Genomic DNA, 26,274 nt, shown 5'->3' on the forward strand with positions numbered 1-26,274 from the left:
ATAAGCTAAGTAGCCAATAGGCAGAGGGTAGCATAATTTGTCTGATTCTCTGTAATAATGGTATGGGAATAATAATGCTTTTTATTTTGTAAAGTGGTTTCTTGAATCAAACCACACATTTTCAGTCACCTCCTTTATTTTTTATTTACCTTTATGTAACTAGGCAAGTCAGTTAAGAACAAATTCTTATTTTCAATGACGGCCTAGGAACAGTGGGTTAACTGCCTTGTTCAGGGGCAGAACGTCAGATTTTTGCCTTGTCAGCTCGGAGATTCGATCGATTCGATCAAAGTCCAACGCTCTAACTGCTAGGCTACCTGCCGCTCCGTCCTTGTCTGAAGGACAAGTGGATAAACAGGTTAATGTCAAGTCCTGCATGTTTATATTTTTTTTAAGTCTCATGGAATGTAGGTCTTACAATGAACACCACACATTGGCTGCTGCTGTAGGCTGAATGATAGAACAGCTATTTCCATGTTAAAATGTGATGGGATGCATTTTCTCCATTGTTGATGGTAGGCCTACAGTATGATCTAATAGCTACAGTAGCCTACTTGGCCAGTGTTAAAACTGTAACTTAAAGCCTTAATATTCAAAGTAAACGCGCACTGAAAGTTGCACATCATTTTCACAATGTTCAAATTTCTGCTCAGCAAACCAGAAATTTGCTCAGTGCCTAAAAAAGTTGTACGAAACATGGTTTGTAACCCAAAATAAAATTGAATAAAATTCAGTTCCTGCTATCAAAATTGGCATTCTGAACATCTGAAATGACACCAGGTTGTGTTTGTTGACAGGACCTCACCCAGACACACCTATAGAGGGTGCCCCGGAGACTAAGCCAGCCGAGGGAGAAGGGGAGCAGGCCAAGAAACGACGAGGCAGGAAGAAGAGCAAACTGGAGGACATGTTCCCAGCATACCTGCAGGTACGTTCTCGCTCACCACTTCTCACCATGGGCTATTCTAAGGCCTTCATATGGCAACCTAAAGGACCAGTTTCCCGGATACAAATTTAGCCTAATTGACTACAAAGCATGCTCAATTGAGATTCTCGATTGAAGTTGCTTCTTAGTCCAAGGCTAGACTTAATCTGTGTCTGGGAAACCTGCCCAGAATGTCTAGTGACCATTCAACTCCATATAGGCTAACATCATCATTCTCTCTCTGTCTATGTGTGTGTAGGAGGCATTCTTTGGGAAACAACTGATGGACCTGAGTAAAAAGGCTCTCCTGGTTACCCCAGGACAGAGACATCATGGGGCCATGGGTCTCCTACGTCCTCCACTGCCTCACGCACGGGGGGCCAGACCCACCGCTCCTGACACAGTGGAGGTCCGGGAGCGAGCGATGGGAGCTGGGATGCACCTGAAGCAGGAGGGGGGTGAGGGATCACAGGCTCAGGTCGAGGGATCAGTGTTGTCTTCAGCTGTCAAAGATCAGGGCTCAACGGATCCTCAAGGCTCCGAAAAGGAGAAAAATGAAGGTAAGAGATCAGAGATGCTAAAATGTTGCCAATTTTAATAAAATTGACACTTCAAGACTTTCTTTTCTACTAACTTACAGGAATTGTGTTTTGACATGCTATCAATTTGGTCTTGGTGGATGTTTTTGCCCACTGTCCTACACTCGTGTTTTTTCTCTCTCCCAGGACTTCCTGAGGGCATGGAGAGTCAGGACTCTGAGCAGTTCTTCAGGAAGGTCCTGGGGTCATCAGAGGGAGTGTCTCTAGGAGGGTCCCTACAGAGCAGCATGAGGCCCATCCTAGAGGGAGGAAAGGGGGAGATGAACTGCAGCAGTCTGCCACAGAGGAGCCTTCTCACAGGTAGTGAGTGGTACAGACCTGAGCGCTGCTAGGGGGAATCGATACCCTTTCACACTATCATACCTAGAGAGCGCACTTTTAGAGGAATTAGAAATGAGTGTGATGTTGAACTTAGACATCTGACTTAGAGAAAGGACTAGAAAAGGCGAACAGTGTGATGCTATATGGAGCAATAGTTTGTTGTTGTAAAGGACCCTTTATGTTCAGGAACCGCTCATGGCCGTTCAAAGGTCATGGTAAAACAGGACATGTCTTTCATACAAGCTGATCTCTTTCAGGATCCCTGCCCTCCGCTGGTATGATGGACTCCTTCCCTGGACTTTCTCAGTCTCCCTTCTTTGACATGCGGGAAAGGGGTGGCCTGTTCAGTCCAGATGGTGGAGAGGAGAGCCCGTGGGCCAACCCCTCCACCCCAGCCACCCCCTCCACCCCTCCTACCCCGACCGATGCAGATGGAGACGGGCTGTCCTATAACCAGCGCAGCCTCCAGCGCTGGGAGAAGGACGAGGAGCTAGGAGAGATGTCCACCATCTCCCCTGTACTCTACGCAAACACAAACTTCCCCACTCTCAGACGGGACTACCCAGGTGAGTTAAGAGTCAAAATAAAATACTATGAAAACGTGGAATATTCTAGTTTTGATGTATTTGTTTGCTGTGAAAGAGATGGTGCTTCCAGAGTTCTAATGAAACAAACTTTTGTTATCGCTGAAAATGAACCAAATATCAAATGTTTTGACTTCAGTTGACTGGAATAGAAATAATGTAAATTGTGATCCTCTCTCCTCCCTGACAGACTGGTCCAGTCGCTGTAAACAGATCATGAAGATCTGGAGGAAGATTTCAGCTGCTGACAAGGTTCCTTTTCTGCAAAAGGCCAAAGACAATCGAGCGGCTCAGCGGATCAACAAGGCACAGAAGGTGAGAGTTTAGGCCAGAGCATTGATTCATAGGGCCAGCTTCATTGACCCAGATCAACCCCACTCCTAAACTAAGTCCACTTGAAGTCTTAATCTTCAGGAAACCAGCCCAAAGCATAAGGTTGTCACTGTATGCAGCCTCATTGCTTCTCTCCAACTGTCTCTTCTCATTCCACAGCAGGCAGAGAGCCAGGTGTGTCGGCCTATCAAGACAGAGGGGGGTGGAGGTGGTGGTGTTCGGGTCAAAGGTGAACGTCCCAACCTGCACCTCCAGATCCCCCCGCCCTCAGGTTCCGTCTCCACCTCCTCCCAACCCAGCTCGGCGGAGAGCCCCTTCCCTTTCCACCCTGACTCGGGATCCTCTTCCACCTTCTTCCCTGACGGTCCTGTCAAGACCCCGGGCTCGGCATCGGCAGATATGCGGACAGATCCCTTTGCCAAGCTGCCTCCTCAGTCCCCCCACCCCTCCACCCCATACTCCTCCCATCAGACCGCCTCCAGCCCCATGCAGGGCCAGGCCTCTTCCTCAGGTTACCCCCACCCCGGGCCACAGGCCCCTCAGGGACACCCGGCTAGCCTTGGCCCCTTCGACATGCAGCCAGGGAATCCCCGGCGGGCTCAGCAGGTCGACCCCTTCTTCAGGCCGCAGCAACAGCAGATCCAGGGTCACCTGCCCCAGTCACAGCAGGGCTCTCAGGAGCACTTAGGCCCACCAGAAAGCCCTCGGTCCAGGGGTGGAGGGCCCGGGGACTCTCCTCTCTTCTCCCCGCCCCACACCACCCACTATGGAGACCCGTTCCGAGGCCAGCAGCAGGGGATGGGGCGTCCAGAATACGGTTCTTCCCCCTCCCAGGTGTCCTCGCCTTCTGGGATGGGACATGGGCAGTACAGGGCTGATATGAGCGGGGGACCCTCTCCCCGCTCTTCCTCCACGGGACGCCAGGACCTGAGTAACACGGGCTCCCCTGCAGGGATGCTGGACTCTGGGGATGGCTTGTTTAAGGCTCCCATGACACCACGGATGCACCAAGGAGAGGGTGGGGTGGTACTCCATCCCGGAGCCTCACCCAACCACCCCTCTGAGGGCTACCGCCAGTCCCCTTCCACCCCGTTCCAGGACCCCTATGCCCAGCCTCCCCTCACCCCAAGGCCATTGTCTGGGGACAGCTGCTCCCCCCTCCCCCAGCAGAGGCACCCTCAGACTCAGCAGGAGTCCTGCCCCAGGGTCCCCTCCAGCCCCCAGTCCCAGGGCAGCTCCCTCTCCCCCCTCACTCCTGGAGCCCCCTCCAACGACGCATTCTCTGTCCAGTCCCCAGCTTCCACCTCCCGCTTCCAGTCCCCTGACCCCTACTCCCGCCCCCCCTCGCGCCCCCAATCCAGGGACCCCTTCGCTGCTCTGCACAAGCCCCCCCGGCCCACCTCTGCTGCTCCCGAGGGCACCCCCAGCTTTAGAGGCTCACCTCACCCCAACCAGCCTCCCTCACTCCCCCCGTCGTCCACCCCTGTGGGGGACCCTCTCTCTGGGAAACCCTCTGGACCGCATGGGTTCAGCCGGGGCCCCAACATAGCCTATCAAATGGCCCAGCAACAGCAACAACTCCTCCAACAACAACAACAGCAGCAACAACAACTCCTCCAACAACAACAACAACAGCAACAACTCCAGCAACAACTCCAACTCCAGCAACAACTCCAACAACAACAACAACTCCAACAACAGACTCAGACTATAGGTGCCGACTTCCACTCCAGGATGCCCCCCCTACAGGACCCCACAGCCCCCCGCCCCCCGGAGGCACCTCACCCCCCGGGGGCTATGCCCGGTGCCCAGGAGATGCCCGACATGTCAGCAGTTCAGGATCCTTCACTACTGGGCCTCAGCCCCTCTGAGTTGGAGAAGCACAGACAGGTACATGCTCTATTTGATGAGGATCTCCTTTATTCCACCACAGGGCTTCTGAATCTTTCAACATCTACAGGTAAATATTTGTCATTTTTTTGTCCTGACGACCTCTGGCCTGTATTTCTTATTTTCCTCTGATAGCGACAGAAACTGAGGGAGTTTTTGATCCGGCAGCAGATGCAGCGAAACTCAATCCGGCAGGAGAAAGAGGCCGCAGCAACCAGCAGTGCTGCCACCGGTTGGCCTGGAGGAGACATGGCAGCCTATCAGCAAGACAAAGCCCACCGTGCTCCACCACCCTACCCACAGGTACACTGTCCTATGTCAAACAATGTCTGAAATCAACTTGGGTTGTGTTAAAAAATGTTTTGGAACTGGGAGGCAGTACCTGTCCAATAAGAATGCTTTTTTTGTCCTTCTCCATTGCAAAACGTTTTGATACAGTTAGCCCTACTGAACCCTTCTCAGCGGGTTCTTAGTATTTTGTTTTAAATGCTCCTGAGGGGATTGATAGTTTTTGAATTAATAGTAGGTCCTTGTTGTTTGTCCCTGTAGGACCGTGCAGTTACTGCTGCTGGTGCCCCGGCATCATTGGCAGGGAAGATGCCCCATGCTGTGGGTCCCATGGATGTTGGCTGTCCGCCACCCCCAGGGACCCCTGCCATGTTGGACCCCAACCAGCTCAGGTATGCACTCAAACCCCCCCCCCCCCCCCTTCTTACTTCTCTTTACGTCTATTTCTTAAATGCACACATAGCTGTACATTGAAATAAATGCCATCAGGAGTTGTTTTCAGCAAAGATAACCTTTGTGCACAATACTTAGTCTCATTAGCTTGCTGTACATGTTTTGCATTTGTTGTCTGTATTTGTCTTTTGTAGACAACCAGGGCCACCCACCCACCAAGGCATGTATGGTCGTCCTCAGTTCCCTGGGCAGTGGCAGCAGGGCCCAGGTCCCCGTCACTTCCCTCAGCCTGGCATGGAGGGTGTGGGCCCCAGGCACCACCTCAACGCTCCCCTCAACATCCAGCAGGCCATGCAGCAGGGTATGGCTAACCCCCGTGGCCTGGTGCCTGGCCCTGGAGGGGAACCCATGCAGCCAGGCATGGACCCCGGAGGACCCCCACCACAGTTCATCGAGCTAAGGCACAACTCCCAGAGGCTGCCCCTGGGGCCCCAGATTCCCCAACGAGGGCCCCAGCAACGGCCCTGCCTCTACATCCCCCAGCAGCAGGAAATGGCCCCCAGCCAGTTTGTTCAGCATCCAGTGCCTCAGGGTATGGACCCTCAGACTGATGGGGTCAGAGACTCACGGCTGGGGCTACAGCAGGGTAGTATGGGTCTATTAATGCCACAGCAGAGCACTGGCTCTTCGCAGCAGCAACAACAACCCCATCTCCAATCCCAGACAGGCACTCCTCAGACCCCGAACACTCTCAGCTCTCACTCTGGGCAGCAGCACCAGACCTCCACAGAGACCCAGGCTGGAGCTCCAGGGGAATCTAGTGTTGATCTTCCCGAGCACGACCTGGAGGACCCGTTTGCCCCCAAAGGGCTAGGAGATGCCCCCGGGGATGAGGGGGTGGAAGATGAGGATGACCTGGCTCTGGATCTAGACCCTGATAAGGGTGACGATGACCTGGGTAATCTTGACAACCTGGAAACCACGGACCCGCACCTAGATGACTTACTCAACAGTGACGAGTTTGACCTGCTGGCTTATACGGACCCCGAGCTGGACCAAGGGGACCCCAAGGATGTGTTCTCGGACCAGCTGCGGTTGGTGGAAGCAGAGGGTGAAACTCCAGGTACCTCTGGGGCTCAGGACAACAAAGTGGAACAGAAACCAAAAGTTGAGCAAAACCCAACACCAAACACAGGGGGTTCCATGTCCTCCTCAACTCTCCATCCTTCCTCCTCTGAGTCTGCCGGCATCTCCAGGATAAAGCTGGAGCCAGGCCAAGCTGTGGTGAAGGATGAGATGGGAGATGCTGTCTCCATGCTCCTTCAAACAAACAAACCCTCCACTCAACCAGAGAACCAGGGTGCTTCACTGAGCTCAGTGCGGTTAGGAGGGCTCCCATACCCTCTGCCGGGTCCGGCTGATTCATTATCCTCCCTGGGGGAGGACCCCCTGGGGCTGCCCGACGGAGGGGGACAGCACTCCCCTGCCGTGGATCTAGACAAAGTCGAGAGCTCCCTTGAAGCCAGCGAGCTTCCCTTGCTGATCCAGGACCTGCTGGAGCACGAGAAGAAGGAGCTGCAGAAACAGCAGCAACAGCAGCAGCTCAGCTCCCTCCACCAGGGGGTGATGGGAGGCCACCCCAACCCCCAGGGGGGTCCTGGACATATCATGCTGCCCCAGCACCACTGCCCCTCACCCCAGAGCATGATGGGACTGCCAGGTATGGTGCCACGCCCTCCACACCTTTTGCAGCAGCAAAGGCTCATGGGACAACCCGGGATAGCGCCGCAGCACATGGCTGCCATGGCTCAGCAACAAGGAGTGATGAGGGGGGGGCAGCCAGGAGGCATTCACCCAGGACTCAACCCTCAGCCGCAGCAGATGGTCAAACAGTCAGCTCTGGCTAATAACTTCTTCCCTGATAAAGGTAAATACATAGAAGTTCTTGAGATTGTTTGAATCATGACTCTTGTTTGAATCATGACGCTTTGCTTTCATATATTTGACCTGGTGTTTCTGCTTGCTCACAGATCTAGACAAGTTTGTGACGGACGACATCATGGATCCCATCGCCAAGGCGAAGATGGTGGCACTGAAGGGCATCAAGAGAGTTTTGGCACAGGACCCAATGGGGGTTCCCTCTGGCATCAACAGGCAACAGGTCTCTCTGTTGGCCCAGAGACTAGCTTCAGCACCAGGAACAGGAGACCCTCAGGGTCAACTCGCATCTGGCCCATCTAAGGTACAGTGTCACTTGTCCAAACATAACCAGGACAATATGTGTTCACAATATTTATTTTGTAAAGCAGATCAATTGCTATGGGATCTTCAAAACACAATCACTTGATTCGTTTAGCTGATTTGATATATTTTGACTACTTTTTATTTTTAGGAAGGGGAATGCAGTGACCCAACACAATCAAGACCCAACCCTCCTCAGTTTGTTCAAGGGATCATCAGTAAGTTCTACAAATGTTTAATCTTTATAATACTTAAATGTATTTCAGTTAGTTGATGTAGTCCAGTGTTTCCCAAACCTCTCCTTGAGTACCCCCAGCCATTGCACATATTTGATGTAGTCCAGTACAAGCCAACCTGATTTGAATTGGTCAACTAATCACCCCCTGTTCTCCCTACCAGACGATGCAGAGCAGCACCAGTATGAGGAGTGGCTCCTGCACACCCAGCAGCTGCTGCAGATGCAGCTGAAGTTCCTGGAGGAGCAGATCGGAGCTCACCGCAAGTCCCGCAAGGCTCTGTGTGCCAAGCAGCGCACTGCCAAGAAGGCAGGTCGCGAGTTCGCCGAGGCTGATGCAGAGAAGCTCAAGCTGGTCACTGAGGAGCAAAGCAAGATCCAGAAACAGCTGGACCAGGTGGGGAAGAAACTCTGAAAATCCTTACCCTCTCCATCCACCCACCCTCATGTTTCCAGTCTTAAGATGGTATTAGGCACCTGTTAACCCGTATCTCTTGTTATGTTTCAGGTACGAAAGCAGCAGAAGGAACACACCAACCTGATTGCAGAGTACAGAAGCAAGCAGCAGCAGCACCAGCAGTGCTCTGGTCTCCTGGCCCCAGGGCCCTCTACCCAGGGGCCCCACAGTCTCTCCAAGATGCCTGGGCAGATGATGGGCCAGCAAGGGGCTCCTGTGATGAGCCAACCTCCAGGAATCCCGCCCCAGGGAGGTATGCCCGTCAGAATACCCCCACAGGGGCAGCCGTTCCTAGGAGGAGGCCAGCACCTTGGAACTCTGGGAGTTAGACCCCCTGGTCCTCCTGGTGGTCCACCTGCAGCGTTCTTCCCCCAGGGTCCAGGAGGAGTCCAAGGAGCAGACCCAAGACTTCTCCAGGAGAGACAACACAGGATGCAGATGATTCAGAAATTACAGCAGCAGCAGCAACAACAGGCGATGATGCAAGGCCAGCAGCCCATACCACATCCAGGTGGCCAAGCAGGTATGTTGCCACAATCACAGCCAGGCATCATGGGTAACCCTCTGATGGGTCAACAACCAAACCTCCAACAGGGAATGATGCCCAACCAGGCCATGTTGCCCCAGGTTACAGTACCAGGCCAGGCTGTGCCCCAGCCACCTCAGACCCTGATGGGAGGGCAGCCTCTGAACCAGCCTTTAGGCATGACGGGGGCCCAGACAGGTATACAGCAGCAACAGAGACCTCAGGTCATGATGGGTGAGCAGGGAGTAGTGGGATCCCCTCAGCTCCATGGACTCAGAGGACCTGGCCAGGCCCAGCTCACACCTCAACAACAACAAATCCTGGCTCAGCGCATGTTGGCGCAGCAGCAACTGAAGCTACAGCAGCAGCAACAAGTGGCACAACAACAGCTCATTCAACCACCACCACAGGGCTTCATCAGCCAACCCAACCAGTCTCAAGACTCCCATGGAGGACTCTCTCAACCTGCCACCCCAGGTCAAATGGGCTCTTCTCCAGCTTCAGCAGGGGGGAGCACTCGTGTCACCCCTCAACCAGCTGAGGGGCTGCAGCAGGGGGAGGGTGGCATCCTTAGTCCTATCTCTAGGACCCCTCCACAGCAGGGTGGACCTGGACCTTCAATCCCGGGCCAGATGACCCAACCAGGGGCTTCTGGAGAGCAACAGGCGGCAGTAGGACAACAGCAGCAGTACATGGCCCAGCAGCAGCAGCAACCGGCATTACAGCAACAACAACAACCTCCTCAAAATACTCAAGCTGGACTTCAACAGCAAGCAGTTTACCAACAGGCTGGCATGCATCCCCAAGTACAACAGCAGCAGCAACAGCAGCTTCATCAACAAACCTCTCTACAGCGACAGAGTTCCCTCAATGCTGATCCCTCAAAGTCTGGTTTGGTCACCGTCAAGCAGGAAGGACAGCAGATGTGTTTCATGGCCCAACAACAGCAACAGCAACAACGACAACAACAATTACAACAACATAATCTTATGCAGAAAGCCCAAGACCCAATTGGACAACAGCAACAACAACATGACAGTATGGGCCAGATGCAGAATGTGATAGGTCAACAGAACCACCCTGGTCAGCCTCAGCCTGTCCCTGGTATGCCAGGCCACCCTAGTCCCCAGCAACAGGCCCTCATGGCACAGCAGGCCCAGCAGCAAAAGCAGCAGGCCATGATGGGCATGCTGAGAACCCAGCAGCAGGTCATGATGCCTGGCCAGAGGCCTGGAGGTCCACCGGGTCAGATACGCACCCCAGTCAACATCCAGGCTATCATAGCCCAGAACCCCCAGCTCCGACACCTCACCCCCAACCAGCAGATCCAGCACATCCAGGCCATGGTCCAACAGCGCCAGCTCCAACTGCAGCAACAACAACCGGGCCAGATGATGAGGCTCCAGGTGTGTCAGGGACAGTCAGGGCAGATGAGGCCCCAGGGGCCCCCTGGTCTAGGGCAGCAGGTGGGACAGGTCCAGAGAATGCCTGGAGGTCTGGAGGCCCAGCAGATGCACTATGGAGGAGCTCTGGGGAAACCAGGGGGATTGGGCTCCCCGCAACAACCAGGGATGATAGCCCCCGGCCAACCACCGGGCGTGGTGACTCCTCAGATGCAGCAGCAAGGGATCATGGGACCTGTAGTCCAACAGCAGCAGCCAGGAGCCTCGCCTCAGTACGCCTTGAGTGTCCAACAGCAGCAGATGATGCAGCAACAGGCCCAACAACACCAGATGAGAGGCCAGCTGCCCATGACTCGCTCCCCCGTGGGTCAGGTACGTGGTGGGCCCCCCCAAGGCTGCCAGATCAGGCCCATGTCTCCCCATCAGCCCCTGGCCAACTCCCCAGGAGACCCCCAGCGGCATGCCATGACACAGGGTTTGGGGATGCGTCAACCCAACCCAAACCAAGTCATGCAACACCAGCAACAACAGCTCCACATGGCTCAAAAACGCTTCCAGGGCTCTCCCTCCCACGCAGGCTCCCCTGCAGGATCCTCAATCCAGAAACAGGAAGCAGGCATGAGCCCAGCTACCCCAGGCACGCCACACTCCACCCACGTTGCCTCTCCGTCTGTAACCGACGGGGCAGCTGGGAAAGGTAGTCCTTACAGTCAGATCAAGCCCTTTCCTCTCAGGTCGCCTGGAGCATCCAAGAGTCCCCTGGACTACCCTGGGCTTAAGGCCGAAAGTGGCGACACAACCCAGAGCCAAGTCCCCCCGAATAGGCTTTCACCTCAGAAGGGTGAGAGTGGACCGAAGAGCCAACAGCATCCACAACAGTGCTCAGTGAACCAGGGTGGTCCTCAACCTCCACCAGGCTCCAGAGAGGGAACTCTATGTAAGATGACCCTACAGAACATCAAACAGGAGCCTAGGGAGTTGACCTGTGACGGGGAAGGAAGTAGTGGTCCTCACTCTGGGGCCATCAAAAGGGAGGTGACTGGGGAGCCAGTTGGAGAGTTTGGTAACAATGGTCCTGGACTAGGAGGGGACCCTGGAGCCCACGTCCCCAGGACTGAGACAGGACAACAGCTACTGCAGAAGCTCCTGAGGACCAAGAATCTGCAGCTGGCAGCTCAGAGGCCCTCTGACGGCATCCACAACGAGATAAACGGACACATCAACAGCAAGCTGGCCATGCTGGAGCAGAAACTACAGGGGACTCCACGCAACATGGAGGTGAGTTGGATATATCCTGTCCATTACAGATGTCTTTCTTCTCCATGTTGAAAACTAGTAGGTACTAGTCATAGAAATAGACTTAAGCCCTAATTGGACAGGATTAGTTTTACTGGGGGAGGTCGGGTAATGTAATTACGTTCACAAAAGACCACATCTGTAAATTTTGTCCGGTCAGAATCTGCCATGTCAGTCATTTTTACTTGGCATGGAGGTTATTATTCCCCAAAAAAGCTATTGTTTTTCATCAAACTCCAAAGTCCTTATCCCGTCCCTGTGTTTTGAGGGATATTTGAGTTTAACCGGTGTTGCACACAGTTTGGGTAAGAACATGGGAACAAATTGATGCTGAAAACAAAGTGCTATGGATGCCTACAGATCTACTTCTCTTTTAAAAGTTGAAGTGGATGAATTTGTGCCAATGAATTGATGAATTGCCAACTATGTTAGTTAATTAAATGTCTCCATGCAGTTCATGGTTTTTATTGATATTGTTTTGACTTTCTTTGAACTGAAAGCCAATGTAAGGCTATCCCTAGACAAGTTGAAATATCTTCACACCTAGAACAGCCTCCAGGCTTCCATCATAACGGTAAATTTTGAATGAGAAAAAACAAACAAATTTACAGGGGGCAGTTTGGTAAAACTAATCCCGTCCGATTAGTCGACTGGAAAAACAGACATGCTGGGGTAGTAATTACATAAGACGTTCTATAGTAATACGAGTCCCGTGCAAATAGGGCTTATAGAATGTTTTAGAAAATGTATTTCTTTATGGTAGTAGTCCTCTCAAATGGGATGATTTAATTCCTTGCTTCATTGCTTTTGTTTGTCACAGGATCTGCAGGCCATCACAAAGAGGGCTCCTGTTGCCAAGGCAAAGCGGTCCAACAAGCCTGGAGAACGAGCGCCCCAGTCCCGTAAGAAGAAGAAAGAGGAGGTTGGGAAGAGCACTGAGGCCCTGATGAAACAACTGAAACAGGTGACACCTTGTCTCACTGAAATGTAGTGTGACACTTGAATTTAATGAAAGGGTGTAACTGAAACATTGATTTGAATGTTTTCAGTTTTTCTTTTCTTCAATTAATGTGTGATGAAAAGCGCTCAATAAAAAAAAATCACTTTATTTACACAGTGCATGTTTGGTAGGATGCCACTGTTGACATTCTTTTCTTCCAGGGTCTTTCTCTCCTTCCCCTGATGGAGCCCTCCATCACTGCCAGTCTGGACCTGTTCGCCCCCTTCGGCAGCAGCCCAGCCAACGGCAAGGCCCAGCTCAAGGGCTCCTTTGGAAATGCGTTACTGGGAAACATCCCAGACTACTACTCTCAGCTGCTCACCAAGGTATGTTCCGTTAAGCAACCTGATGTGTACAGCATGGACTTACTGTTGTGGTCCAAATTTCCAGCTGCATCTTGCTCTTGATGCAGGAGTATTAGTGTGTATACTGAACAAAACTATAAAAGCAACATGCAGCAATTTCAACGATTTTACTGAGTTACATTTTATAAAAGGAAATCAGTCAATTTAAATAAATTCATTAGACCCTAATCAATGGATTTCACTTGACTTGGCAGGGGCAGAGCACATGGCTGGGCCTGGGAGGGCCCTACCACTGGGGAGCTAGGCCCAGCCAATCAGAATGAGTTTTTCCCCACAAAAGGGCTTTATTACAGACAGAAATACTCCTCAGTTTCATCAGCTGTCCTTGGAGGCTGGTCTCAGACCATCCTGCAGGTGAAGAAGCTGGATGTGGAGGTCCTGGGCTGGCGTGGTTACGCGTGGTCTGCGATTGTGAGGCCTGTTGGATGTACTGCCAAATTCTCTAAAATGATGTTGGAGGTGGCTTATGGCAGAGAAATGAACATTCAATTCTCTGGCAACAGCTCTGGTGGACATTCCTGCAGTCTGCATGCCAATTGCATGCTCCCTCAACTTAAGACATCTTTGGCATTGTGTTGTGTGACACAACTGCAGATTTTAGTGTGGCCTGTTATGGTCCCCAGCACAAGGTGCACCTGTGGAATGATCATGCTGTTTAATCAGCTTCTTCATATGCCACAGCTCTCAGGTGCATGGATTATCTTGGCAAAGGAGAAATGCTCACTAACGGGGATGTAAACAAATTTGTGCACCAAATTTGAGAGAAATATGACACATTTCTGGGATCCTGTATTTCAGCTCATAAAACATGGGACTTACACTTTACATGTTGCGTTTCTATTTTTGTTCAGTATATATTCACTCGCCCAGCAACTAAGTTTAAGAAGATGTGCATATGACTTCATGCACTTTTATTGCTCTCAATTATCCCACTGTCAACTGTGTAACCTTGGCTAACCCTATATCCTAACAGAGTAACCTTAGTAATCCACCGACACCCCCGTCTTCCCTGCCCCCCACACCACCCCCCTCGGTGCAGCACAAATTGCTCAACGGGGCTACAGCTGTGGAGGAGCTGACTGAGGAACAGGAAACAGAGAACACAGAGGACACTATGGGTAAGAAGAGGCTTTTATTTTTATTAAAAATAAAATCACACTTAGTCTCCCTTCTGAACGTCTGTAGGGTTTTGTACAGCCACCCCAAAATTCAGGTAGTGAATTGTGTAATCTAAAACCCTCAGCAATTTCGTCGTCCTTTGAGCCGGATGGGAACAATGTAAGGATTTTGTAGAGTGCAGTCCGACTTGATGAGCAGCTGAACAGTATGTTAACAGTTGTATCTCTATAATTTGTCTGTAGATTCTGTGACTGAGGAGGTGAAGAGTGTGGATATTTTAGCAGCGCTCCCCACCCCACCTCACAACCAGAACGAGGACATCAGGTATGATACGGAGCCTGTCTGAATCCTGCGTCTCTGCGTGACATGTACTGTATCTACTGTATGTTAGTGATTTAAAGCGTTTTGGAGGAGGATGGGTGAAAATACATTTGAGAAAAATAACTTTTTAAATAGCCTAAGCCAATGGGATGACATGCTTTTATTGGGGTCACATTGCTGTTACTGTTTTAAACTTTTCCTCAATATTTTGAGGACGACCATCCTCCTCTACTTCTCTGCCATGTATATTACCTCCCATTATATTACCCAGGCCTTCAGACTGACCAACTGTATTTTCCAGGACGGAGAGCATCAATTTTTCTCTCAATACTAAAGAAGTACTCCAATAATAATGAGTAGTTATTTAGTATGAGGTTAATCTCAGACATGGCCTGCATCTTTCAGGATGGAAAGTGACGAGGACAGCGACCCCGATAGTATCGTCCCAGCGTCCTCTCCTGAGTGTGACTTAGGTGACGAGGCGCTACGCTTCCCTTGCTTCCGAGAACCCAAAGAGGAGGAGACGGAGAGAACCATCTCCCCTACCATACCACTCATCCCCCGCACTGCCATCCCTGGTAGGACCACTATACAGGCATAAAAAATATACTTGTTGAAAATGCACTTATTGTAAGTGGTTCTTGAGCATCTAAGAGCATTGCTCAATAACTAAAATACTTTAAAATGTACATAAAAAAACTAATATTTGGACTATCACTTCTGAAATAACTTATGAATTCCCTCTGTCTTGCCAGTCTACGTCACCTTTTTTCTGTCCTTGTCCAGTGTTTCCAGAGAACAAGCCGTTTGAAGCAGCTGATGGCAAGGCGGTGTCTACAACCAACCCCTGGGACAAAGCCAAGAGCAACGAGGTTGCTGTGACCTTATCACTGTCCTCCGCTGCAGCCAAGGTACTGAGCTAACCCCCTTCCATCCTTACACCCCTTTCCCACCCACTCTCATTTTCACTTCAACCCCTCTCCTATCTAGACTGGTCCCAGATCAGTTTGTGCTGTCTTACCAACTCCTATGGTAATTGTTGCGTCATGTTGGGCAATATGACACAAACCGATGTGGGACCAGGCTATCTCCTGTCTGAACTGAACCATGAACTGTGTCTCATTGAAAACAACCACGATATTGATTGATTGGTTGACGTATATTTCTCTAGAATCTGAACCATGTGATGGTGGTGGTGGCTCAGCTGCTGCACATACGGATGCCTGGTTCCTATGAGGTAGCTTTCTCTCCCAGCCCAGGCAGGGCAGGAGTCTCAGGACCAGGGAAAGAACCCGTACAACCAGGTACTGGACCTCCAGCTGACTTGTATTATATTTATCTTCACACTTAGAAAGTCCCAAATAGAATGTAGATACAATGTTGTTACCTACTAAATACTGATCTAACCAGAAACCTAAGGTTTAGCGAGGAGGATAAGCTGATCCTAGATCTGAGTTTTTAAAGTTTCTCCAGGTTGAATTTACTCCGTCTTACTTTTGAGAACATGGTTAGCTAGATAAATGTATTGCAGAAACAGAACATAAAATTGTCATATACATTTATTGATAAAACCAATCATGGTAACAGTGAAGTCTCCCCTCAGGTGCCCTGTGTGTGAAGACTGGTGGTATAGAAGGTAGTTCACCCAGCCAGAATGCAGAGTGGCTGAGACAGTTTGATATTTCTCTGCCAGGCTGCACTCTGAAGAAACAGGTGGACATCCTCTCACTCATCAAACAGGTACGTCCCACTGCATTCTATTTATTTCAGGAATGTGATATTTCCTAATTTAATCAGAAAGGCCTACTTTTTTATATTTATTCTCCATTATAAGAGAATCAATCAATCAATCACATGTATTTATAAAGCTATACAGTGTTATACAGAAACCCAGCCTAAAACCCCAAACAGCAAGCAATGTAGATGTAGAAGAGCGGTGGCTAGGGAAAACTCCCTAGAAAGGCAGGAACCTAGGAAGAAACCTAGAGAGGAACCAGGCTCTGAGGAGTGGCCAGTCCTCTTCTGGCTGTGCTGGGTGGAGATAACAGAACATGGCCAAGATGTTCAAATGTTCATAGATGACCAGCAGGGTCAAATAATAATTATCACAGTGGTTGTAGAGGGGGCAACAGGTCAGCACCTCAGGAGTTAAATGTCAGTTGGTGTTTCATAGCCGAGTATTCAGAGTTTGAGACAGCAGGTGCGGTAGAGAGATTAGAAAACAGTTGGTCTGGGACAGGTAGCACATCCGGTGAACAGGTCAGGGTTCTATAGCCGCAGGCAGAACAGTTGAAACTGGAGCAGCAGCACGACCAGACGGACTGGGGACAGCAAGGAGTCATCAGGCCAGGTAGTCCTGAGGCATGGTCCTAGGGCTCAGGTCCTCCGGGAGGAGAGGGGGAGAGAGAGAATTAGAGGGAGCATACTTAAATTCACACAGGACACCAGATAAGATAGGATAATTACACCAGATATAACAGACTGACCCTTGCCCCCTGACACATGAACTATTGCAGCATAAATACTGGAGGCTGAGACAGGAGGGGTCGGGAGACACTGTGGCCCCATCTGATATCCCCGGACAGGGCCAACCAGGCAGGATATAACCGCACCCACTTTACCAAAGCACAGCCCCCTCACCACTAGAGGGATATCAACAGACCACCAACCTACTACACTGAGACAAGGTTGAGTAAAGCCCACGAAGATCACCACCGCACGAGCCCAAGGGGGCGCCAACCCGGACAGGAAGATCACGTCAGTGACGCACCCCTCCTAGGGACGGCATGGAAGAGCACTAGTAAGCCAGTGACTCAGCCCTCGTAATAGAGTCAGTTTAAATTGTCCGAGTTTAAAAGTAAAACTTTTACCGCCATCCACTTCCTTATGTCTAGGAAACACAGACTTCCACGGTAGGCAATTTTGGGGCTTCACCGTGTTTCATCGAAATGTACAGCTGTGTATCGTCCACATAGCAGTGAAAGTTAACATTATGTTCCTGAATGACATCACCAAGAGGTAAAATATATAGTGAAAACAATAGTGGTCCTAAAACGGAACCTTGAGGAACACCGACATTTACAATTGATTTGTCAGAGGACATACCATCCAGAGAGACGAACTGATATCTTTCCCGACTGATCAGATCTAAACCAGGCAAGAACTTGTCCGTTTATACCAATTAGGGTTTCCAATCTCTCCAAAAGAATGTGGTGATTGATGGTGTCAAAAACAGCCCTAAGGTCTAGGTGCACGAGGACAGATGCAGAGCCTTGGTCTGACGCCATTAAAAGGTCATTTACCACCTTCACAAGTGCAGTCTCAGTGCTATGATGGGGTCTAAAACCAGACTGAAGCGTTTCGTATACATTATTTGTCTTCAGGAAGGCAGTGAGTTACTGCGCAACAGCTTTTTCAAAAATGTTTGAGAGGAATGGGAGATACGATATAGGCCGATTTTAGTGTTTTTACATTTTCTGGGTCAAGGTTTGGCTTTTTCAAGAGAAATGTATTATTGCCTCTTTTAGTGAGTTTGGTACACATCTGGTGGATTGGGAGCCGTTTGCTATGTTCAACGTAGGAGGGCCAAGCACAGGAAGCAGCTCTTTCAGTAGTTTATTTGGAATTGGGTCCAGTATGCAACTTCAAGATTTAGAGGCCATGACTATTTTCATGAATGTGTCAAGAGATATAGAATTAAAAAATGTGTCTCCATTGATTCTAGGTCCTGGCAGTGTTGTGCAGACTCAGGACAACTGAGTCTGCAGACCTATCCCTACGCCAACATCCTTATCCTGATCACATCCCTGTACAGTCTCCCTATGATATAACCTGTATATTTATGATGTAGCTATATTTAAACAACAAGGCCAGAGGGGGTGTGGTATATGGCCAATATACCACTGCTAAGGGCTGGCCTTATTGCTATTATAAACTGGTTACCAACATAATTAGAACAGTAAAAATGTGTTGTCATACCTGTGGTATATGGTCTGATATACCACTGCTGTCAGCCAATCAGCATTCAGGGCTTGAACCACCCAGTTTATAATTATCATTATTTTAGCTCAAGTTTTTAATAGTATGCTCATATAAATCTGTGCTTGTCTATACTTAACATTCAAAAAATGACCCTTTATCCCTTATTATGTCAAATCCTTTGAGCATCTGGAAATAGCTATATACAGTGCCTTGCAAAAGTATTCACCCCCCCTTGGTGTTTTTTCCTATTTTGTTGCATTACAACCTGTAATTTTAAAGGGATTTTTATTTGGATTTCATGTAATGGACATACACAAAATAGTCCAAATTGGTGAAGTGAAATGAAAAAAATTACTTGTTTAAAAAAATAAATAAAAGGAAAAGTGGTGCGTGCATATGTGTTCACCCCTTTGCTATGAAGTGCCTAAATAAGATCTGGTGCAACCAGTTACCTTCAGAAGTCACATAATTAGTTAGATTACACACAGGTGGACTTCATTTAAGTGTCATATGATCTCAGTGTATATATACACCTGTTCTGAAAGGCCCTAGAGTCTGCAACACCACCAAGCAAGCGGCACCATGAAGACCAAGTAGCTCTCCAAACAGGTCAGGAACAAAGTTGTGGAGAAGTACAGATCAGGGTTTGGTTATACAAAAATATCAGAAACTGAACATCCCACAGACCACCGTTAAATCCATTATTTAAAACATGGAAAGAATATGGCACCACAACAAACCTGCCAAGAGAGGGCCGCCCACCAAAACTCACGGACCAGGCAAGGAGGGCATTAATCAGAGAGGCAACAAAGAGACCAAAGATAACCCTGAAGGAGCTGCAAAGCTCCACAGCAGAGATTGGAGTATCTGTCCATAGGACCACTTTAAGCCGTACACTCCACAGAGCTGGGCTTTACGGAAGAGTGGCCAGAAAAAAGCCATTGTTAAAGAAAAAATAGGCAAACACGTTTGGTGTTGGACAAAAGGCATGTGGGAGGCTCCCCAAACATATGGAAGAAGGTAGTCTGGTCAGATGAGACTAAAATTGAGCTTTTTGGCCATCAAGGAAAATGCTATGTCTGGCTCAAACCCAACACCTCATCACCCCGAGAACACCATCCCCACAGTGAAGCAACCTGTTGGCAGCATCATGCTCTGGGGATGTTTTTCATCGGCAGGGACTGGGAAACTGGTCAGAATTGAAGGAATGATTGATGGTGCTAAATACAGGGAAGTTCTTGAGGGAAACCTGTTTCAGTCTTCCAGAGATTTGAGACTGGGACGGCGGTTCACCTTCTAGCAGGACAATGACCCTAAGCATACTGCTAAAGCAACACTCGAGTGGTTTAAGGGGAAACATTTCAATTTCTTGGAATGGCCTGGTCAACGCCCAGACCTCAATCCAATTGAGAATCTGTGCTATGACTTAAATATTGCTGTACACCAGCGGAACCCATCCAACTTGAAGGAGCTGGAGAAGTTTTGCCTTGAGGAATGGGCAAAAATCGCAGTGGAAAGATGTGCCAAGCTTATAGAGAGAGACATACCCCAAGAGACTTGCAGCTGTAATTGCTGCAAAAGGTGGCTCTACAAAGTATTGACTTTGGGAGGGTGAATAGCTATGTACGCTCAAGTTTTCTGTTTTTTTGTCTTATTTTTTGTTTTCACAAAAAAAAAATGTTTTGCCTTCAAAGTGGTAGGCATGTTGTGTAAATCAAATGATACAAAATCCAGGTTGTAAGGCAACAAAATAGGAAAAAAGCCACTGTAAATCCAATCAATTACTATTAGTCAGGTTAGCTGGAGACCTTTGCACATGGCTTTCTTTTTGTCAGTGACCTGGAGATGATCCCTAAAAACACTTTCATTTCTCTCTCAGGAGTTGCCGGAGCAGGAGGACAAACCGGTTCAGCACTGTTATACAACTAACGTGTCTGACCTGGATGTACGCCACCTTCCCGTCATCCCTGTTGAAGACTCTCCGCCCTCCTCTCCTTCTCCTCCACCTCCTGCCCCTGCTCTTAATAGTGAGCCTGAGACTGAGCCTCCAACCCAGCCAGCTTCCCCCTCCACCACCCAGCCAGCCTCCCCCTCCACCACCCAGCCAGCCTATCCCTCTCAGTCAGCATCTCCCTCTCAAGCTCCCTCCAGCCATGCTCAGACCACCATTCAGGTCAAAACAGAGCCTGCCACCACCACCATTCAGGTCAAAACAGAGCCTTCCACCACCACTGTTCAGATCAAAATGGAGCCTGATGCTGAGGCCATCCTTCCTCCTCCTGATGCTAGTGCTGAGGCAGACTATGATGCCAAGCCTGCTGACCAGCCAGCCCCCCAGCCCCAGGACATCCCCACCTCCCCAACCCCTAGCCTGGAGGTGATCTCCCCCAAGGTCAAACACCGCAGCAGGCCCCTCTCTCCCGACCCTGAGGAGATGGTGGTCCGGCCCAAGGTGAAAAAGTGGAAGGGCCTCCGCTGGAAGCGTCTCCAGATCGTCATCACCATCCGTAAAGGAGGCTCCAAGAAGGAGAGCAGCCGCGGGGTCTCAGAGCTCATGGAGCGTCTCCGCATCACCCTGAGGCCTGACAAGCTGCCCCGGGACAAACGCAAGTGCTGCTTCTGCCACGAGGAGGGCGATGGCGCCACGGACGGCCCCGCCAGGCTCCTCAACATCGATGTGGACCTGTGGGTTCATCTCAACTGCGCCCTGTGGAGCACGGAGGTGTACGAGACGCAGGGAGGCGCGCTGATGAACGTAGAAATGGCGTTGAGGCGCGGTCTCCGCACCCGCTGTGCCTGCTGCCAGAAGACGGGCGCCACCAACAGCTGCAACCGCCTGCGCTGCCCCAACGTCTACCACTTCACCTGCGGCATCCGGGCCCGTTGCATGTTCTTCAGGGACAAGACCATGCTGTGCACCCAACACAAACTGAAAGGACCCAGCGAGGAGGAGCTGACGGGCTTTGCCGTGTTCCGACGCGTTTACATCGAGAGAGACGAGGTCAAGCAGATCGCCAGTATCTTACAACGCGGCGACCGCATCCACCTGTTCCGCGTTGGGGGCCTCATCTTCCACGCCGTAGGTCAGCTGCTGCCATCTCAGATGCAAGCCTTCCACTCCCCGACCGCCATCTTCCCTGTGGGCTTTGAGGCTACCAGGATCTACTGGAGCACGCGGGTGCCTAACCGCCGGTGTCGGTATCGTTGTCGTATCAGCGAGACGGAGGGAAGGCCGCTGTTTGAGGTACGGGTGCTGGAGCATGGACAGGAGGACCTGCACTACCGCGACACCAGCCCAGAAGGTACATTCTCAAAGTCTGTCCCCACACCCTGCTCTGGCTGCCCCTCTGTGTTGAAATGTGTAGTCACAGAACTGACAACAGTTCAGGTTAATATGTCTAAATTACCGTTAATTCAGAATTGAATTGCAATCCCAGCCATTTCTGTAATTTAAATGGAATTGACTCCATCTCTGCTATTTACTAATCTGGTCTGTATCCATGTCCTGTGTTTCCTCTAGGTATCTGGGACAGAGTGGTTCAGTCTGTAGCTAAGCTGAGAGAAGAGTCTGCCATGCTGAAACTGTTTACTGATCACGTGAAGGCAGAGGAGATGTACGGCCTCACTGTCCACGCCGTGCTGCGCATCACTGAGTCGGTAAGAAGTCCTTTGGGAAAGCAGCATCGGCATCGCCGTTTTGTTTTCCCCCTCTGCTCTCATTTGTTTCCATAATATCAATGTTTGTGTCTCCAATGTCACCCTATTAAGCCATACAGTGCCCTACTTTGAGTCCTTTCGACCAGAGTCACCATGACTCTGGTTAACAGTAGTGCACTGTAGAGGAAATAAGGTTTCATTTGAGAGATAGACAATGTTATTTCATTGTTAACTTCACTAACATCCTGTGTGTTACATTATCAGTTGCCTGGAGTGGAGAACTGCCAGAACTATGTGTTCCGTTATGGTCGCCACCCTCTGATGGAGCTGCCCCTCATGATCAACCCCACTGGCTGCGCCCGCTCCGAACCCAAGATCCTCACACACTGCAAGAGGTAAGAATGCAGTATAGTCCTCCACAGATAATGTTATTGTACTTTAGAGAGAAACTGCAGGTATGATCAAGATCCTCTTGCACTGCAAGAGATAAGACTGCAATATATAGTATTCCAAATAGATCTATAGTAATAGTTTTATTATCAACTGGGTCGCCCTGAATGCTGATTGGCCGAAAGCCGTGGTATATCAGACCTTATACCGCGGGTAGGACAAAACATGTATTTTTACTGTTCTAATTACAGTGCATTCAGCAAGTATTTAGACCTCTTCCCCTTTCCCCCATTTTGTTACGTTACAGCCTTATTCTAAAATGGATCAAAAATGATCATCAGTTCACACACAATACCCCATAATGACAAAGCGAAATGTTTTTTTTGCAAATGTATTAAAAATAAAGGTACCTTATTTACATAAGTATTCAGACCCTTTGCTATGAGACTCGAAATTGAGCTCAGGTGCATCCTGTTTCCATTGATCATCCTTGATGTTTCTATTGCTTGACTGGAGTCTACCTGTGGTAAATTCAATTGATTGGACATGATTTGGAAAAGAACACACCTGTCTATATAAGATCCCACAGTTGACAGTGCATGTCAGAGCAAAAACCAAGCCATGACGTTGAAGGAATTGTCTTTAGCGCTCTGAGACAGGATTGTGTCAAGGAAAAGATCTGGGGAAGGGTACCAAAACATTTCTGCAGTATTGAAGGTCCCCAAGAATACAGTGGGCTCCATCATTCTTAAATGGAAGAAGTTTGGAACCACATAGACCCTTCCTAGATCAGGTAGGTGACCAAAACCCCGATGGTCACTCTGACAGAGCTCCTCTGTGGAGCAATCAATCAGGCCTTTATGGTAGAGTGGCCAGACGGAAGCCACTCCTCAGTAAAAGACACATGACAGCCCGCTTGGAGTTTGACAAAAGGCACCTAAAGGACTCTCAGACCATGAGAAACAAGTTTCTTTGGTCTGATGAAACCAAGATTGAACTCTTGGCTTGAATGCCAAGTGTCATGTCTGGAGGAAACCTGGCACCATCCCTACGGTGAAGCAGGGTGGCAGCATCATGCTGTGGGGATGTTTTTCAGCGGCAGGGACTGGGAGACTAGTCAGGATCGAGGGAAAGATGAATGCAAAGTACAGAGAGATCCTTGAAGAAAACCTGCTCCAGAGCGCTCAGGACTGGGGTGTCCTGTCCAACAGGACAATGACCCTAAGCACACAGCTAAGACAACGCAGGAGTGGCTCCGGGACACTTCTCAATGTCCTTGAGTGGCCCAGCCAGAGCCCGGACTTGAACCTGATCGAACATCTCTGGAGAGACCTGAAAATAGCTGTGCAGCAACGCTCCCCATCCAACCTGACAGAGCTTGAGAGGATCTGCAGAGAAGAATGGGAGAACCTCCCCAAATACAGATGTGCCAAGCTTGTAGTGTCATACCCAAGAAGACTTCAGGCTGTAATCACTGCCAAAGGTGATTCAACAAAGTACTGAGTAAAGGGTCTGAATACTTATGTGAATGTGATATGTCAGTTTTTCATCTGTAATACATTTGGAAAAATTCCTAAAAAACAGTTTTTGCTTTGTCATTTTGGGGTATTGTGTTTTAGATTGACGAGAGGAGATAAATGTTAATCCATTTTAGAATGAGCCTGTAACGTAACAAAATGTGGAAAAAGTTAAAGGGTCTGAATACTTTCCGAATGCACTGTACGTTGGTAACCAGTTTATAATAGCAATAAGGCACCTTGGGGGTTTGTGGTATATACCCCGCGTTGTGTCGTGCCTAAGAACAGCCCTTAGCCGTGGTATATTGGCCATATACCACACCCCCTCATAATGTGTTTCATCAAATGTTGTCATACTGAGCAGTGAAACTAGTAGTAAACTAACAAGTCTAAACTGAATGATTGACATGATGACTGTGCAGACTGACTCTGATCTAGTTCTGTGTCTCTCTCTCTTAGGCCTCACACCCTGAACAGTACGTCCATGTCCAAGGCCTACCAGAGCACCTTCACCGGCGAGATCAACACCCCCTACAGCAAGCAGTTTGTCCACTCCAAGTCCTCCCAGTACCGGCGTCTGAAGACAGAGTGGAAGAACAATGTCTATCTGGCCCGGTCCCAAATCCAGGGCCTGGGGCTGTACGCTGCCAAGGACCTGGACAAACACACCATGGTCATCGAGTATATAGGAACCATCATCCGCAACGAGGTGGCCAACCGCCGCGAGAAGATCTACGAGGAACAGGTGGGTGGCTCTTGAATAGTAGTCTAGGTAGTTGACTAGTAGTAGTCTAGGTAGTTGACTAGTAGTAGTCTAGGTAGTAGTCTAGGTAGTTGACTAGTAGAAGTCTAGGTAGTTGACTAGTAGTAGTCTAGGTAGTTGACTAGTAGTAGTCTAGGTAGTTGACTAGTAGAAGTCTAGGTAGTTGACTAGTAGTAGTCTAGGTAGTTGACTAGTAGTAGTCTAGGTAGTTGACTAGTAGTAGTCTAGGTAGTTGACTAGTAGTAGTCTAGGTAGTTGACTAGTAGTAGTCTAGGTAGTTGACTAGTAGAAGTCTAGGTAGTTGACTAGTAGAAGTCTAGGTAGTTGACTAGTAGTAGTCTAGGTAGTTGACTAGTAGAAGTCTAGGTAGTTGACTAGTAGTAGTCTAGGTAGTTGACTAGTAGTAGTCTAGGTAGTTGACTAGTAGTAGTCTAGGTAGTTGACTAGTAGTAGTCTAGGTAGTTGACTAGTAGTAGTCTAGGTAGTTGACTAGTAGAAGTCTAGGTAGTTGACTAGTAGAAGTCTAGGTAGTTGACTAGTAGTAGTCTAGGTAGTTGACTAGTAGTAGTCTAGGTAGTTGACTAGTAGTAGTCTAGGTAGTTGACTAGTAGTAGTCTAGGTAGTTGACTAGTAGTAGTCTAGGTAGTTGACTAGTAGTAGTCTAGGTAGTTGACTAGTAGTAGTCTAGGTAGTTGACTAGTAGTAGTCTAGGTAGTTGACTAGTAGAAGTCTAGGTAGTTGACTAGTAGAAGTCTAGGTAGTTGACTAGTAGAAGTCTAGGTAGTTGACTAGTAGAAGTCTAGGTAGTTGACTAGTAGAAGTCTAGGTAGTTGACTAGTAGAAGTCTAGGTAGTTGACTAGTAGAAGTCTAGGTAGTTGACTAGTAGAAGTCTAGGTAGTTGACTAGTAGAAGTCTAGGTAGTTGACTAGTAGTAGTCTAGGTAGTTGACTAGTAGTAGTCTAGGTAGTTGACTAGTAGTAGTCTAGGTAGTTGACTAGTAGTAGTCTAGGTAGTTGACTAGTAGTAGTCTAGGTAGTTGACTAGTAGTAGTCTAGGTAGTTGACTAGTAGTAGTCTAGGTAGTTGACTAGTAGAAGTCTAGGTAGTTGACTAGTAGAAGTCTAGGTAGTTGACTAGTAGTAGAAGTCTAGGTAGTTGACTAGTAGTAGAAGTCTAGGTAGTTGACTAGTAGTAGTAGTCTAGGTAGTTGACTAGTAGTAGTAGTCTAGGTAGTTGACTAGTAGTAGTAGTCTAGGTAGTTGACTAGTAGTAGTAGTTGACTAGTAGTAGTAGACTAGTAGTAGTAGTTGACTAGTAGTAGTAGTCTAGGTAGTTGACTAGTAGTAGTAGTCTAGGTAGTAGTCGACTAGTAGTAGCAGACAATAGTCTTTGTTTTCTTAGTATATTTGGATCCCCGTTAGCTGTGATCAATTGTTTATTGATTTTACACACAAACTTAATAAGAGGGTGAAAAGACAAAGGTTGTAATATCTTTGTCCATAAGGTATCAGTGGATCGGAAACGTTTATATGACCTCTCTTCCTGCTTCTTTTCTTCTAGAACCGTGGGATCTACATGTTCCGCACCAACAACGAGCATGTGATCGATGCCACTCTGACCGGCGGCCCTGCTCGGTAAGTGTTGGGTCTATTTTCTCTTTCATATTATGC

At 49.1% G+C, this 26,274-nt stretch overlaps 1 protein-coding gene across 1 annotated transcript in view; it reads left to right on the forward strand.

Annotated features, from left to right (window-relative positions):
- LOC120059601 (histone-lysine N-methyltransferase 2D-like) overlaps positions 1-26,274 on the forward strand; it is a 44,961-nt gene that overhangs the window by 16,254 nt on the left and 2,433 nt on the right. The window contains exons 20-48 of the mRNA XM_039008731.1: positions 822-928; positions 1,185-1,413; positions 1,648-1,824; positions 2,103-2,411; positions 2,620-2,744; positions 2,922-4,364; positions 4,455-4,652; positions 4,794-4,955; positions 5,202-5,332; positions 5,528-7,260; positions 7,364-7,575; positions 7,726-7,792; positions 7,974-8,206; positions 8,318-11,491; positions 12,312-12,455; positions 12,653-12,817; positions 13,830-13,974; positions 14,218-14,299; positions 14,702-14,874; positions 15,083-15,207; positions 15,468-15,622; positions 15,937-16,036; positions 20,157-20,304; positions 20,362-20,461; positions 20,567-21,579; positions 21,798-21,934; positions 22,199-22,329; positions 24,301-24,586; positions 26,165-26,238. Coding sequence (XP_038864659.1) covers positions 822-928; positions 1,185-1,413; positions 1,648-1,824; positions 2,103-2,411; positions 2,620-2,744; positions 2,922-4,364; positions 4,455-4,652; positions 4,794-4,955; positions 5,202-5,332; positions 5,528-7,260; positions 7,364-7,575; positions 7,726-7,792; positions 7,974-8,206; positions 8,318-11,491; positions 12,312-12,455; positions 12,653-12,817; positions 13,830-13,974; positions 14,218-14,299; positions 14,702-14,874; positions 15,083-15,207; positions 15,468-15,622; positions 15,937-16,036; positions 20,157-20,304; positions 20,362-20,461; positions 20,567-21,579; positions 21,798-21,934; positions 22,199-22,329; positions 24,301-24,586; positions 26,165-26,238 — 11,278 coding nt within the window. The remainder of the gene's footprint in view (positions 1-821; positions 929-1,184; positions 1,414-1,647; positions 1,825-2,102; positions 2,412-2,619; positions 2,745-2,921; positions 4,365-4,454; positions 4,653-4,793; positions 4,956-5,201; positions 5,333-5,527; positions 7,261-7,363; positions 7,576-7,725; positions 7,793-7,973; positions 8,207-8,317; positions 11,492-12,311; positions 12,456-12,652; positions 12,818-13,829; positions 13,975-14,217; positions 14,300-14,701; positions 14,875-15,082; positions 15,208-15,467; positions 15,623-15,936; positions 16,037-20,156; positions 20,305-20,361; positions 20,462-20,566; positions 21,580-21,797; positions 21,935-22,198; positions 22,330-24,300; positions 24,587-26,164; positions 26,239-26,274) is intronic.

Source organism: Salvelinus namaycush, chromosome 14 (assembly GCF_016432855.1).
Source record: "Salvelinus namaycush isolate Seneca chromosome 14, SaNama_1.0, whole genome shotgun sequence".
Lineage (NCBI taxonomy): Eukaryota > Metazoa > Chordata > Actinopteri > Salmoniformes > Salmonidae > Salvelinus > Salvelinus namaycush.